This window comes from Crocuta crocuta, unplaced genomic scaffold (genome assembly GCF_008692635.1).
Source record: "Crocuta crocuta isolate KB4526 unplaced genomic scaffold, BGI_CrCroc_1.0 scaffold277, whole genome shotgun sequence".
Classification (NCBI taxonomy): Eukaryota; Metazoa; Chordata; class Mammalia; order Carnivora; family Hyaenidae; genus Crocuta; species Crocuta crocuta.
This window is the reverse complement of record NW_027531912.1, coordinates 1,167,243-1,183,332: the sequence shown is the minus strand read 5'-3', so window position 1 is coordinate 1,183,332 and position 16,090 is coordinate 1,167,243. Positions and strand designations below refer to the sequence as shown.

The 16,090-nt window shown below is 46.5% G+C and overlaps 1 protein-coding gene across 12 annotated transcripts in view; it reads left to right on the top strand.

Moving 5' to 3' along the window:
* LOC144240413 (palmitoyltransferase ZDHHC11-like) overlaps positions 1 to 16,090 on the top strand; it is a 44,201-nt gene that overhangs the window by 20,893 nt on the left and 7,218 nt on the right. For 7 of the 12 annotated variants that reach the window (XM_077774716.1, XM_077774715.1, XM_077774721.1 and 4 more), the window contains 2 exons: positions 383 to 538; positions 2,979 to 3,088. In XM_077774716.1, the coding sequence (XP_077630842.1) occupies positions 383 to 538; positions 2,979 to 3,088 (266 nt within the window). Of the gene's footprint in view, positions 1 to 382; positions 539 to 2,978; positions 3,089 to 4,748; positions 4,784 to 7,490; positions 7,957 to 9,307; positions 9,392 to 16,090 lie in introns of those variants that run through there. The other 5 variants (XR_013337711.1, XM_077774724.1, XM_077774723.1 and 2 more) reach the window with 3 other exon arrangements.

The window sequence follows — 16,090 nt, the reverse complement described above, 5'->3', positions numbered from 1 at the left end:
CAGGTCCTGGAGTTGCCCACGGCGTAGGCCACCACCTTGCAGCTCCCTGTGAGGGTAGCTGGTTTAGAACAGGGAGGGCCCAGCACAGTGGCGTGGCCTGCAAAACGGTGGGTGTTGGGCCAGACAGGGGGTCAGGCTCTGCCACCTGGACACTTAGTTATCCTCTCCCAGCCTCACCTTCCAGACATGTCAAGTGGGGCTGTGATACCTGCCTTGGTCAGGGGGCCACAGGGGCACCTGGGTGAGGTGTAGGGCACACACCCTGGCGGGAAGGGGCTTCCTCCGTCTGCCGACCCTCCCCCATTTCAGAGCATGCTCCCCAGAGGAGAGGCTGGCCACGCCCCAGGTGCTGGACGCACACGTGTCTCCCTTGCCTCCGCAGACATCTCTGATGCCAACACTTGGCTGCTGTTCCTGCCCCTGTTCCCCGTAAAGACGAAGACCCTGGGGGTCCTGGGCATTGGGCTCTTCGTGCTGTTGTTATCGATCTTCAGCCTCGTGATGCTTGGACACCTGCTCATCTTCCACGTCTACTTAAGTACGTGTCCTGGCCCCCACTCTGGTGTTTGTGCCTTGTGTTCCCACGTGTCCCAAGACAAGATCTGCTGTCCCCTTCTGGGGAAGAGCACACTGGACAAGTCACAGGACAGGAAGAGACACCTCTAGAGGGACAGCAGGGCTAATTCTGCTCTGAGGCCTGTGGAAGACACGAGAGTGACTAGGAATAAGTTAGAGAAGGGGGGGTAGAATGTGTAAGGCAAGAACAGGCACTATTAAAAAAGAGCAGGGGATTTAGAGAAGCACCAAATCTTAACAATGAAAAACAATGAGCCAGGGACAGGGTATCTGCTGACCCACCTCGCTGCAGGGACACCGGCCATTTCCTGGAGGCCATGAAGTGCTGCGTACAGCAAGGTCCACCATTGCCCTGCACGTGGGAGGGCACGAATTCTCTTTGCAGCCTCTGCAAGGGAGAGGGCAGCAGCAGGGCTCTCTCTGTGGCTGCTGGAGCTGGTCTGGCACAGGGGGTGTCCTCAGGGCCCAAATCAGCACCTGGAGCCAGAGGCCGGTAGCCCAGGCCCTTCCTAAGGCTTCCACACACTGCCCAGTGGGGACAAGGGTGGACTTGGGAACAGTCCCCCAGCGGCAGCGTGCATGACAGCTGATAGGCGGCAGGGTGGGCAGGTCCAGAAGTCCACTGCAGCCACTCAGGATGGATGGGTGTGATACTGGAGAACAGGTCCACGGGACAGTCAGCCAATGGGAGATCCAGGGACAGGGACCACAGGTCTCTAACCAAGGCAATCCGGAGGGTGAGGGTTCCACACTCACCTTGGGTGCATGGGAAGGAGAAACACACTGAGGTGAGGGTTCATGGTGTCACTTTCAGAGTATTTAGACAGCAAAGCACAGACTTCCAGACAAAGTTGGGATATTAACTATTATTTATAGTCAGCTTATTCTGCTTGAAATAACAGAGTCATTACCTGGCAGTTTTTGTAGCTCCTGGGCTCAGCACAGCCTAGCCAGCTTCACAGGCCCTGCTTTGCCGCAAGGCATCCACCAGGTGTGAGGAGGGCTGTGGTCTCATCCGACTGGAACTCACATCTAGGCTCATTACCAGGGTATTGGCAGGCCGGTTCCTGGCCTCACTTCCCCATGAGTCATTGGCCAGTGCCTCCTGCCACCGTGGGCACCCCAGCAAGAGAGAGCATCGGGCAGCAGAAAGGCAGAGCCAGGCTTCGTAGCCCAGTCACAGAAGTGATGCCCACCCCCACTTCTTCTGCAAGGCACTGGTACCTTGGTACTGCTCTCCAGGGGATGGCGCTAAACAAACACCCTGAGGTTGGGGGAGTGCTGGGGCCCCCGTAAGAAGCTGCTGGAAGCTGGATACCTCATCTTGAAGTTTGGGTGAATGACATCCAGACGAGGCTGCAGCATGAGCGAAGTACAGCGTTGGTGATGGCAAGACCTCCAAAGGAAATGCACAGATGTGGGGGTACCAGCAGCAGGGTGGGGAAAGCCAGCTCTACACAAGCGGGGCAGAGAGCGTCCCAGGCCAGCGGCCCTGGGCTGCTTTGTTGGTGCCTAGTGTCACCGGAAGGAACACGCTGGACACTCCTTCAGTGCGCACCGCACTCTGGCCTCCCTCCCCTGCCACAGCTCCTCCTTTACCATGAGATGAAAGCATATACACAAAAATGAGGGTGAGTGTGTACTTGCCATCTGATGGCGATGGTACCCATGCAAATCCCTGCAAGAGAATGAGTGTTTTCACGAGCATGTGACCTGGTGCAATTTTGTGGCTTAACAAAGGCAAGTTCTGAGGGATGTGGATGAAGGTAGCAAGAGCCAGGTGCGGTTCATCAGGAAGCCACAGCAAACACAGACAGATGTGCTTGAACAAACCACCCAGGGACAGGGACTGGCTCCACTGGGGGTGTGGAGAGGTCACCCTCCGTCTGCTCCTAGAGCTGCAAATAGGCTTCTGTGGGTGGCCCTTCTCGATTTCCAGAAATAATTAGGAACCATCTGTCCTTGTGTTTGTTGGTTTTGGGGAAAGAGAAATGGGAGGTTTGGCGCTTCTGCTGAAGCACATGCTGAAACAGGCACAGAACCCGTTTCATGGACGGTGCTGTCTATTGACAGACACAGGTCTCAGATGCCCTTTCAGTGGCCCGTGGTGCTTCTGCTACAGTGCCAGAGCCAGTGTCTGGGTCCACACTGGCTTTGCGGGCCTGTGAGGCAGGTCCTGGGATGAGGTGGGTGCCCAGCAGCCTCCGGACTGTGACAAGCTGCAGCCCACCGCCCACAGACCAGAGGGGCCCCGGAGTGGCCGTGCAGCAGCCCCCCATGATCCAGGCTAGTAGGCAGCTGCTGGCATCCTGCAGGGTCCCTGAAAGGCTGGGTCATGGCCTGAAGACCACTTGCCCAGTTGCATAATTGTAACTGCCCGTTTCATCCTTTCGCCTTTCTAGTGTCCAAGAAGTTGAGCACATATGAGTTCTTGACGCAGGGCCACTCTCAAAAGACTCCAAAAGTTTCAGCAGGACCTGAACCACTGTTCATTAAAGTAAAGATGCCACAGGTACCGGGTGCCCTGATGCTTCACCATCTGTGTTATCCAGGCCTGGGGCAGCACCCACTGTCATTGCAACTGGGACTTCTCAAACACAGGCCTTTGCTTTTGTGTTGGCACAATCCTCTGATTCTGTGTGTGCCCATGTGTGCACGTGGCTGTGTGAGATGCAGCACAAGTGTATATATGTGAGTCTGTGTATGTGATGCATGTGTCCATGCGTGTGTATGGTGTGTGATGCAGTGCAGGTGTGTGTGTATGTATGTGAATGTAGTGTGTGTGATGCGGTGTGTATGGGGGTGTTTGGTGTGCGTTTAACATGAGGTATAGGGCATGTCTGTGTAAGAAGTGCAGCATGTGTGCGGTGCAGTGCATGTTTGTGTGTGAAGCTACATGGTGTATGATGCAATGTGCGCGCGCGTGTGTTTGGTGTAAGGTGCAGTGCACGATTGCATGTGTGCATGATGTGTATGATGCAATGCACATATATGTGGTTGTGTGTGCATAATATGTGATGCAGTGCATTGTGTGGTTTTGTTTGTGTGTTTAGTGTGAGATTTGGTGCATGTTTGTGTGACCGAGTGTGTGTGTGTGATGCAGTGCATATGATTGTTTGCATGTGTACATGGTGTGTGTGATGCAGTGTATGTGTGTGCACATGCATGGTGTATGCAGCACAATACATGTGTGTTTGGTGTGTGATGTGCTTGTGTGTTATATCATTTGTACATTCACTATTCATAGAATCAAGCCAGCAGGGCTGACTCCTTTTAGGCCCATATATTAATGCAGCTGCTTTTCATCAAAATTAAAAACATTTGCTTTTCAAAAGATCACCATTAAGAAAATGAAAATATAGGGGCGCCTGGGTGGCTTAGTCGGTTAAGCGTCCGACTTTCGCTTAGGTCATGATCTCGTGGTTCGTGGGTTCGAGCCCCGCATCGGGCTCTGTGCTGACTGCCAGCTCAGAGCCTGGAGCCTGTTTCAGTCTTTGACTCCCTCTCTCTCTGACCCTCCCCTGCTCGCGCTGTCTCTCTCTTTCTCTCTCTCCTAGAAATAAATAAAACATTAAAAAAAAAAAGAAAATGAAAATATAAGCCAAAGGCAGAAATATTTATAAATCCTATACTTGTGTCCAGTTTAAAGAATTCAAAATTCAGTTATAAGAAAAGTGACCCAGTGTTTTAACTTTTTAAATGGGCAAAAGATATGAACCAGCTGTTCACCAAGGAGGGCCCAAGGGTGGCAGATAAGCGCATCGGCATCATTTACCATTAGTAAAACAAAACCACAGTGAGGTACCATTACACACCCATTAGAATGGCTAGAATCAAAAGGACCAACAATAAAGTGTTCATAAGCTGTAGATATGAAACTTTACTAGCGTGAATATCAAATTATGTCACTTTGAGAAGCAGTTAGGTGTTTTCTTAAAATGTGATATATTACTTACCATTTAAATCAGCAATCCCATTTCCACTTTCTTACCTATGTAGTGAGAACACGGTTATTCATGTAAAAGGTATGCTATCCACCCAGTGAGATCTTTTCCCAGGACCCAGGAGACTCTGAGTTACCATTACTCAAAATTAACTACTAACTGACTTGATATTTGTATCAAGCTCAGTGTCAACAATTTTTTCACTTTATGAATTTTTATCGCCCACAGCAGGCAGATGATGACCCGAGTTCATCTACACGTAGGTAAGGGTGTAAGCTTACCAGAGTTGTTTTATCTGTCTGAAAAATCCTATATGCTCTTAATACGCTTGCTTTAAAAAATCTTCATTACTCCAAGGTTATACAGATATCCACATTCTTTGCTAATATTTTCACCATTTTTATTCGTTTTGCATTATGATTTCCAAGGCGTCCTGAATTTGTGTGTTCACGGAGACAGGGGCTAAGGTCATTACCCTAGCAGGGGGCGCCGCCCTTCACCCACGACCTGGGTCCCCGAGCTCCCCCGGGAGACCCTCTTCCGGCCGCGCCTTGATCTGAACATCCGGCAGGGGAGCCCCCTTGTCATTCTTTTTTCATAAATAATTCCTGTTGACGATTCTTCCGCGTTATTTTCCATATGAAATTTAAAATAGTTTCTGTGTAATTCTGGGAACCGCGGAGTTCAAAGCGGAGTTTCAGTAACTCTGCTTGGACGCTGTAGCGAGCGGAGCACCTGGTCTCAGCTCCAAGCCCGGAAACCAGCCCGGAAGTTGGTCAAGCCCGGGGTAGCGTGCCGGAAGTGTGGCGGGGTAGCGTGCCGGAAGTGCCGCCACACGTTTGGTGGTGCGCTCGGAAGCTCTGCCCGGGTAGAAACGGGTAGGGGGGACTCCCACGTTCTGGCCCAACGGGAGCCTGGCGGGAGCAGGGCCCGCGCCGGCTGTGGACTGTCTAGCGGGAAAGGATCTTTCCCTCCAAAAAAAACACTTTGTGTCCTTAGACACCTGATGGCCATACTTCTGTGAGAACCCAGGTCGTTTGGAGTTTCACTTGAAGCATCGCATTGCTGCGATCATTTATTTTTTTTTTTTTTTAATTTTTTTACATTGACTTATTATTTAGAGACAGAGAAAGAGCACGAACGCGGGAGGGGCCGAGAGAGAAGAACACACAGAATCAGAAGCAGCTCCGGGCTCTTAGCAAGCTGTCAGGACAGAGCCCGACGGGGGACCCAAACCCACGAACCGTGAGATCATGACCTGAGCCAAAGTCAGACACGGAGCCGACAGAGCCACCCAGGTGCCCGTCGCTGAGGTCATTTAGATACAATCTGAGCACATTCCCCAACCCCAGTCCGGCCTGGGAGCCAGCTGCCTCCAGAAACAGTCGAGGCTGAACCCGTTTTCGGGTAGTCGGTGTGCATGCTGTGCAGGGGCTCTAAAGCTGCAGAAGTGCGGTGTAGACAACACATAGGGGGCTGGAGACCTAAAGTCGCTGGCAGACCCAGGCGCTGAAGTCACTACTGGCGCTTTGGGGACTATATTCCAACTTCCGTTTTAATATTCTTTTGTGAATTAGAATCACAGTGCTTTGGGGAGCCTGGGTGGCTTAGTCGGTTAAGCGTCCGACTTTCGCTTAGGTCATGATCTCGCGGTTCGTGGGTTCGAGCCCCGCGTCGGGCTCTGTGCTGGCTGCCAGCTCAGAGCCTGGAGCCTGTTTCAGTCTGTGACTCCCTCTCTCTCTGACCCTCCCCTGCTCACGCTGTCTCTCTCTCTCTCCCTCCTAGAAATAAATAAAACATTAAAAATTTTTTAAAAAAATCACAGTGCTTTATTTTTATGAAATTATAATCACATTTTATAACTCTTTAGAAGCCCCTTTCTATAATTCCATATATTGGGGTGCCTCTGGGTGGATCAAGTGGTTAAGCATGGGACGCTTGGTTTCCACTGAGGTCATGATCTCACAGTTTGTGGGTTTGAGCCCCGCATTGGGCTCTGTGCTGACAGCAGTGAGCCTGTTTCGGATTCTCTCTCTGCCTCTCTCTATGCCTTGTCTCCCAAGAGTTTCTTTCTGTCAAAAATAAACAAACAAATAAATAAACTTCAAGAAAATCCACATATTGTGAACATTGCTAAAAGAAAAAAACATAATTTTATGAATATAAGTTATTTCATCTTTGGGAGGATCCATATTCCTCATTTCTGGAATATTATTTTTTCAACATATTGCTCCCTTCTCCCAGTGGAAAATGAGCTGTTCTAACCTTTGTATTGAGAGGTCAGTTGTGTGAGACACAAGCCTGCTCGGTGTGGTGGCCTGTCTGTCACAATGGCCTCTCTTTCCTGCAGAAGTGTCCCTAGTTTGACATGGACAGCCTTACATGTTAGGCAAAGCCTGATGTCAGAATATCAGTTCTTAGAGATCAAAGAGTATGTTTAAATCACGTGGCACCATGCCAACCCCCAAAGAGAAAACTCCACTCAGTAAATGCCTGTGGAGTGACATGATGTTAAATCACTGGTATATTTTAGAAGAGAACTTTGTGTAAGACTTTCTAAGGTGCATGTCTCTAATAGTAGTTATAAGAACAATTTATTGGGAGTGTTTCCTCTGGACTGTTTATCTGCTGTGGAAGTAGGATCACATGAGACCTGGTCACAGTCTTGACTCTTACACCAGCTGTGTCAGCACAGGCAGGACACCAAAACTCTCAATGGTGCTTTGTAGAATGAAGGGAACCACTTGAGGAACTGTTGTCTGGATTCAGTATCGTGTTGTGTGTAAACCCTCAGCTCTCTGCACAGCACGCAGTGGAGACTCAGTCACAAGCCTTTGTCCTGGTTCAAGGGGGACTGGACGAGTGGCTCTGCTGCTATCAGTCTCTGTGGTAGGAGGGGACTCAGATACTGGGCAGCCAGAAACAATTACAATCCTCCACTCCATCATCCAATCTTATTTCTCCCTGTAGGCAAGACTTCTTTCCCGATCTCAGAGATGAGGAACCCAGGACATTCAGGACTTTGAGTGTCACCCAGCCAGGAGATGACAGAGTTTAATGTGAATCAGCCTTGAGTCTAGAGCCATGAACACTTCCCCTCTGCCTGTGTGGCATAGAGAACACTCAACCATGGTTTTGGACAGCAGACTTCGGGTCCCCAGGCAGCCTTTCTCTACGTCCTGCCCAGTGACTGTGTCTGAGTGGGTGCTCCATGTGTTGAGCAGGGAAGAGGTTCAGGAACCAGCCGTGCCCACAAGAAACTCACAGAAGGATATCAGGCCAAGACAGAGCTCCAACACCCAGAGTCAAGTCAGTGTAAGCAGCGCTGTGCCTGGGGAAGCAGTCGCATGGCAACACCTGAAATAACTCATTCCAGACCATTCTAGGGGTCTGCTTTCTCATTGAAACCATGAACATCGATGTGAATGATTTTCTCAATTTCTCACCCAGCTTTTTATTTGTCACCTCAAAACATTTCGCTTAATATTTGGGACCTTGCCAGACAGCTGTTATGTATTTTTAATTCAGTCATTTGTGGTCAAAGACAAATTCTGTCATTTCTTTTCTGATCAATTCATTAACTTTGTTGTATGGCCCAAACATGTTCTGTATCCATGAATGGTCCTTGTGGACATGAACAGAACATGGATTTGCTGCCATGTTGTAGAGCATTGTAGGGATGACTCCTTGGTCAGGATGGGTGGTAATGTTGAAATATTTCAAATCCTGAGTTTTTCTGTGTACCTTCGACTAGTGAGAGGGGAGTATTGAAATCTCAATTTTAAATTGTCAATTTTTGTATTTCTCTTTTTTGTTTTATCAATTTTCATTTTATCTAAACCCAAGGTGTCAATTAGGTGAATACACAGAATGAATATGTCTTCTAGCTGAATTGGCCCTTCATTCGTGTATGAAACATTCCTTCTCTTGAGGTCTACTTTCATAAAATTATGCACATTTCATGGTTCTTATGGTAAGTGTTGCATGGTCTATTGTAGTCCATTTCATTAATTGTTACCTATCGTGTCCATCTCTTTAAAGGGCTTTTCTTTGGCATAGCAAGAACTTGTTTCTTTATTCTATTCAACAATCTGATTTTTGAGGATCAGTTAGGCTGTTTTCTTGATTGGAACTATTAGTCAATCTCTCGTGTTGATGTTATTTATGTTGGTCACATCTGTTCTGTTTTTACCTCTTTTTTCCCTTTATTTCTTTATTTTTATTTTTAATGCTTATTTATTTTGAGAGTGAGAATGTGAGCAGGTTCTGTGCTGTCCCTGTGAGGGGCTCAATCTCACAAACCGTGAAATCATGACCTGAGCCAAGAGTAAGAGTCTGACCTCAGTCATGACTGAGCCACCAAGTCAGCCTTCTGTTTATTGTGATTCATGAATGTTGTTTTGGTATTTCCTCTGCAATATCTAGGAATGCTTTACTGGCTATCCTTTTTTCAGTGGAGCGCTAACATGTCTTAGTGGTTGCTTGAGGCTTTAAAACTTGAATCTTTACTTAGTCTGTCACACTCTGCCATCAAATAATATTTCCTCAAATATATGTTACCTAAATATATGAAAAATATATACACAACAAATAATTGACTTCCATTTTCCCTTTCTGATCTTTGTGCCATTCTTGTCCTTTTACTTGATACTTGCTGTAGACCCAATAGGTTAATGCTTTTCTGTTTCCTTAAACACTCCAGTATCTTGTAGAGGAAAATTTTAAATGAGATAATGAAAGAATCATATTTTTCCATTTACTTATCTACCCTTTTCATTTGTTTCTAGATTACAGTGCCCATCTGCTACCATTGTTTGCCTGAAGAACTCCTGTCGATGATGTCTCTCTATATATTTTCACCTGTCACTTGGGGAGTCTTTTGCTGTGGAATTATTTTTCTTCAAGTTATTGTTCCATTTTCCTATTTCCTTGATTATTGAGGGTTTTTTTTTTAATTGAATGATGGACAACACTTTAAATGTGTTGGAAGCCTGGATTTTGGTATCCCCTCCAATGAGTGCTGAATGTGGTTTTAGCAAGCATTTAATGACTTGTGACTCAGCTTCATCTTCTCCAGGTTTACCTGTTTTTTATTGTTGGAAGATGTACTATACATAATATTTACCTTTTTTAGGTTTCTTCTCAAGCTCAGATGGATGAGTTGAGAGTAGCATTTGCTCTGGAGTCATGTTGTTAGATATCCCACTGACTTGTGACTTTGATGCAGTTTTATGGCCCATGAATTCACTCATATTGTTGTGTTATAGTGAATGGTGACTCTAAGTGACATATTTGGCTTTATACCAGTTGAGACTTTCAACCTCACCATGACTGTACTATAAATACATCCCAAATATTAATTTTTCATCTTGAAGAAAGTTAACATATTTTCCTTTAAAATATTTTGTCCAGGCAATGATGTCAGGAGGGCCAATTTGAAAGCCATCTGCAATTGGCCAGCTGAGCTGCCTCGTGATTGGCCACCTGAACAAGGCCAATCTGAAAGGGGACTGATGATTGGCCTTGAAATTGTGCTGACATCACAGGAAGTCATTGTGATGAATCAGGGCTGTTAGAAAAGCCAGGCATAGATCAGGCCACACTGAAGAAAGACTTGGAAATACCACCACAGTTCTTTCTGCTGTTCATCACTTTCTCTGTACTGTCCCCTGTCCCTGCTGATGGTAAGCCCCTTCCCATTCCTCCTGCCTGGGACCTCTTGTTAACACTATGTATTCTACCTTCAGGTGTGCACCTACCTTTGTGCCTCTCTGGTCCTGAGAGCCCACATACCTGTACCAGGTGACTCCTGGACTGCTTACCGCTATGAGGTTGGGTGGGCCACTCAGATATATGTTCCTATTTAGCAGGTGGGAGTGGCCATATTCTGAGGGAGCCTTGCCCCCCTTTTCTGCAGGAATCCTTCAATACTCAGCACAGGGTACATCAATGCTCTGAATGTCAGACTGACCCAGACTTCCACAATGTGGACAATGCCCACTGACACCTGACAGTAATGGAATTATTTGAAACAAATAACCACTTGGAGAAGGAATCATAACACTGGAGACACTGGTAGTATTTGGGAAACAGCCCCTCAGGTCATGAACTATTTGATCTCCCTCAGTAATGGACAAAATTTTCCCCCGACACTGGGCTGACCAGGCACCCACAGACCACAAGGCTTCAAATGTAGTATCACATACCACCATTGAGTCCTCAGAACACCAGGTTTGCCAGGCGAGTTTGCCCTATCATAAGACCTGCATCCCAGCTTAACTTTGGGCAAAGGAGTCATCTGGACACAGAGCTGACCAGAGGCCCTCAGACCGCGAGCCCTTCAATCCAGGAGAGAGGGCAACTGATTGCACAAGACACTGGCCTTTACAGGGGCTTTCAGAGCACAAGCATTCCAATTTAGCAGAACACAGGGCAATCAAGTGACCAGAATATTGAGCCTGCCAATAGTCATCAGGCCATGAATCCTCCAAATCAGCTCTTCTCAAGGCCAAGGAGTCATCTGGACAACACGCTCACCACTTCCCTGGGACCTGGAGGGGTCCAAAGCATCTCAGAACTAGGCCAAGCAGTGTCGTTGACAATGGGTTCACCACATGTCCTTGGATATGGAGCCATGTAACAGAGAAGAGAAGAGGACAGTTAAGTCTCCAGGTTACCGGGCTTCCCAAGAGACATGAGCCCAGGATTCTTCCCACCCAGCATGGCACTAGGCCAAGGAGTCACCTGGACAGTGAGCTAACCACATGCCCTGGGACCTGGAGTCTGAAAATCCATCTATGAACTTGGCCAATGTGTCACTTGAACAGGAAGATTGGACCTGGAGACCTACAGCAAAGCAGATAGGGCATTCAAGTCTTCAGAACATAAGGCTTGCCAGAGCCTTCAGACCATGAGCCAAGCAGGCCAGCTGTGCACTAAGGCCAAGCAGTGACCTGGAGACTGGGATCACCACTTGCCCATGGACCTGGATGGCTCCAAACCAGCTCAGCACTAGGCCATGGAGTATCCTGGACAGGTGGCTCACCAGGTGTCCTTGAATATGGAACCCTACAGTGAAGGAGAGCACAGTGTAATAAAGTCTACAGAACACTGGGCTTGCAAAGAGCCTTCCAACAATGAGCCACCCAATCCAGCCCTGCCCTAGGCCAAAAAGTCATGTGGAGAGCAGGCTCATCATGAACCATGGAACTGGAGCTATCGACCACAGCTCTACACAATGCCATGTAGTTGCATGGACATGGGGCTCACCATGTGCCCTTGGACATGAAGATCTCCAAGAGAACGTGGCACAGAGAAATCAAGTAGAAGTCTGGGCTTGCCAGGAGCATCTAGAACACAAGCACCCAAAACACCTCTGCACTAGGCCTAAGAGTCACCTAGAGAGTGAGCTCAACATGTGCCCTTGACCTGGAGACCACCTACCCAGCAGAGACAAGGCAATCAAGTCTCAGAACACTAGGCTTGCCAGGAGCATACAAACCAGAAACCATCCAACACTGCTCTGCCGAAGGCCAAGGAATTACGTGGACAGCAGACTCAACACATGCCCTTGGACCTGGAGATTTTGAACCCAGCAAAGCACAGGGCAATCAAGTCTCCAGAGCACTGGGCTTACCAGGACCCTTCAGACTATGAGCCTTCGAATCCAGCTCTGCACTAAGCCAAGGTCTCACCTGGACAGAAGGATCACTGAATGGCTTTGGACTTGGACGGCTCCAAACCAGCTCAGGAATAGGCCTAGGAGTGTGCTGGACATAGGGATCCTCATGTGCCCTTGGACATGGAGGGCTCCAAACTAACTCTTCACTTAGCCAAAGAATCACCTGGACACAGGGCTCACCATATGTCTTTGAACCTGGAGAGATCCAAACCAGCTTAGCACTGGCCAAGGAGTCACTTGGACAGAGGCAGAGCTGGGATTCTTTGATGAATTGGGCACCGAGGGTTAGAAGGTAGTTGGAGGTTAAGGTTCCAGGCTCAGACCCTCCTGGAAAATGGTCCTTCTTAGCTCCACGGATGTGAGTGGAAGGTTAGGTGAGGTACAGATCCCAGTGAGGCGGGCCACACCAGTAGCTCCAGCTGAGGTGCAGGGGAAGACCCATGGCTTGGGACAAGAGCTCAAAGCAAATAGCTCTTAGCACCTGAGTAGAACTGATGGGAGCCATGAGGAAGTCATCTCTGGGGGAGGAACACGAACTTCAGGTAGACATAGGAAGTAGGAGGCTTGATCCTTTAAGATGGAGTGTGTCTGAACTGTTATGAGGGCAGCTAATTTTAGGAGCCTGTGGGGAGGCCGGTGGAGTCCAGGTCACCTAGATGGAAGGGGGATGTGAGTCGCTTATGTGATCCCAGCACTTGGAACCTCCTGTGTGCACCTGCTCGGATCCTTCTCCCCACACCCTGGGTTTCCAGAAACATCAGGCTCCTGCATGGGCTGAAACTCCAGAGCTCCTCACCCTGTTAGTCCCTATTCCTTCATGTGTAAAACACAGACAACCTAAGGTGGTGGTGGTTGTGTCAGTAAAAGGCAGGAAATGGCAGGGTTGAGGAGGGGATGCACAGAGGTGCAGGAGAGGTGGTGCGTCTTAAGGAGACAGGAAAACTGGGAGTGTCCGCTGTAAGCCAGGTCTTGGTCCTGGCTTGTGCATCTCAAAGGAAAAGCATTGACTCTGGGAGGAAGGTTTTCCGTGTGCTGTTTCTGTCCCACACCTGGCCTTTTCTGCCCCTCAGGGTTACAGTCTCTCACATGCCAGCACCTGCCCACTCAGTCCAGCACCAGTCCCCACCTGTCTCCTCACCTGCTCCTTGACGCCTTCAGGTTATTATTATTCTGTGGAAGCTTGGAGCTTGAGTGATCCAGAGTGGGATTGCTAGCTTTAGATAACTGTTCCGAGATGTGATGACAGGTATTTATACAGGTAGATAGATGTAGATTCCAAGGAAGCTGCAGGTGGTACATAAAAGTCCTTTGACAAAGGTACCCTCTGCCCCAGTGTATTATCAGACATCGCTGCAGAACAATGTTAAATCCAGGAAACAGACAGTGGCATGATGGGCCTGTCTGGTTGTCAGTTTGTCATGTACCTTCACGGATCCAACAGCACAATCCAGTTGTGGAACTGCTTAATCTGCACAAAGATCTCCCTCATGCTACCCACCCCACCCTCACCATGCCTGGCCATGGCAAGCGCCCATGTGTTTTACAGTTTGGTAGTTATGTCATTTTGTTACTTGAGGGGACCCCTACAGCTGTTACCTGTGATGAGGTTTTTTTTTTTTTCATTTGTTTTCTCTCAGAATACCACATGTATCCATCCAAGTTTGGTGTATCCCAAATTTACGTATATATAGTGCCATCACAATAGCAAAAATAAATTTTAGTTCTTTATCAATTTGGATGTTTTTTATTTCCTTTTCTTATTGCTGTGACACCACTTCAGGACTATGTGGAATGAAAGTGATGAAAGTGGATATTCCTGTCCTCTTCCTGAACTTAAAGAAAAAAAATGATCACTTTTTCACCATTGAGTATGATACAGCATGTTTTTTTTTCTTTTTTTCTCCTATATGGTCTTTTCCAGGGTGAGGTGAGTTCTAGCTACTCCTTCTTTGTTGACACTTATTATGATGAATAGCTATCATATTTTGTCAATTACTTTTGATCATCTCTAAAGATGATCATACATTTTTTTACCCTTCTTCTTGATAATGTGACTTATCAAATGGATCATTGGTAAAGCAAGTTAAAATCACCCATGTGGGGCGCCTGGGTGGCTTAGTCGGTTAAGCGTCCGACTTTCGCTTAGGTCATGATCTCACGGTTCGTGGGTTCGAGCCCCGCGTCGGGCTCTGTGCTGACTGCCAGCTCAGAGCCTGGAGCCTGTTTCAGAGTCTGTGACTCCCTCTCTCTCTCTGACCCTCCCCTGCTCACGCTGTCTCTCTCTCTCCTAGAAATAAATAAAACATTTAAAAAAATATCACCCATGTATTTCACCAGAATAAATCACAGTTGATAGTGGTTAACTTTAAAACTGAATGTTGAATACGTGTTGGGAAAATTTGCTGAGGAATTTTAGGATGTATATTCATCTGGAATCTTGACGTGCAGTTTTTTGTTCTTGATTTCTTTTTAGGGTCTTATTCTGGTTTCAGTATCTGTGTAAAATTGGACTTGCAACCTAACATAGAAAGTTTTATTTTCTCCTCTATTTTGAATGGCTGGAAAATGGTGATCAATTCTACTTTTAAGTATTTGATAATATTCACCAATCAAGATATAAGATCCTGGAATTTGCTTTGTTTGGGTGTTTTTTTTTTTTTTTTTATGACTGATTCCATTTCATTACTAATATCCACTCTTTTAAAAATTTCCATTTTCTTCTGAATCAGTTTGGAACAAGTGTATATTTCTAGTAATGTATCCATTTCCTCAAGTTTTCCTATTTGTGGGCATATTTTTTTTTCCTCAATTTTATTACTTTATTTTATAATTTTGTATTTTTAAAAATTTACAACCAAGTTAGGTAGCATATAGAATAATAATGATTTCATGAGTAGATTCCTTATTAAGGAATCTTACCCATTTAGCCCATCCCCCCCACAACCCCTCCAGTAACCCTCTGTTTGTTCTCCATATTTAAGAGTCTCTTATGTTTTTGCTCCATTCACTGTTTTTATATTAGTTTTGCTTCCCTTCCCATCCGTTCATCTGTTTTATATCTTCAATTCCTCATATGAGTGGAGACATATATTTGTCTTTTTCTGACTGACTAATTTTGCTTAGTATAATACCCTCTATGTCCATCCACATAGTTGTAAAATGGCAAAATTTCATTCTTTTTGTTTACCGAGTAATATTTGATTATATATGTATACCACATCTTGTTTATCCATTCAACTATCTGTAGATATCTGGGCTCTTTCCATACTTTGGGTGTTGTTGATACTGCTTCTCTAAGTATTGGGGTGCATGTGTCCCTTCGAAACAGCATACCTGTATCCATTGAATAAATACCTCAGAGTGCAATTGCTGGATTGTAGAACATATCTATTTCTAATTTTTTTCAGGAAACTCCATAGTGTTTTCTAGTTGGCAACACCAGTTTGCATTCCCACCAGCCAATAGAGACCCTTTTTTCCCACAACCTTGCCAGCATCTGTTGTTGCCTGAGGTGTTCATGTTGGCCCTTCTGACAGGTGTGAGGTGGTATCTCATTGTGACTTGGATTTGTATCTCCCTGATGGTGAGTAAAGTTAGAACATTGTTTCATGTGCCTGGTGGCCATCTGGATGTCATACATTTCTATGAGCGGTCATACATTTCTAGGATATCGTCTTCTAACTGAAAAACTTCTTTAGAAAAGTGTTTTCTATTTCTGTCATTCCTAACAATAGTATGTTTCTACCAAAGAACGGGTCTTGCCTGAAAAAGAAAACTAACTCATTTCAGTTAAGAGCAAACCAAAAATATCATTTTGGAAGTTATTGTTGTTAATCATGAAAAAGTACTGAATTTCTTGCTAGAAGCAACAAACTGACATTTGGGACCT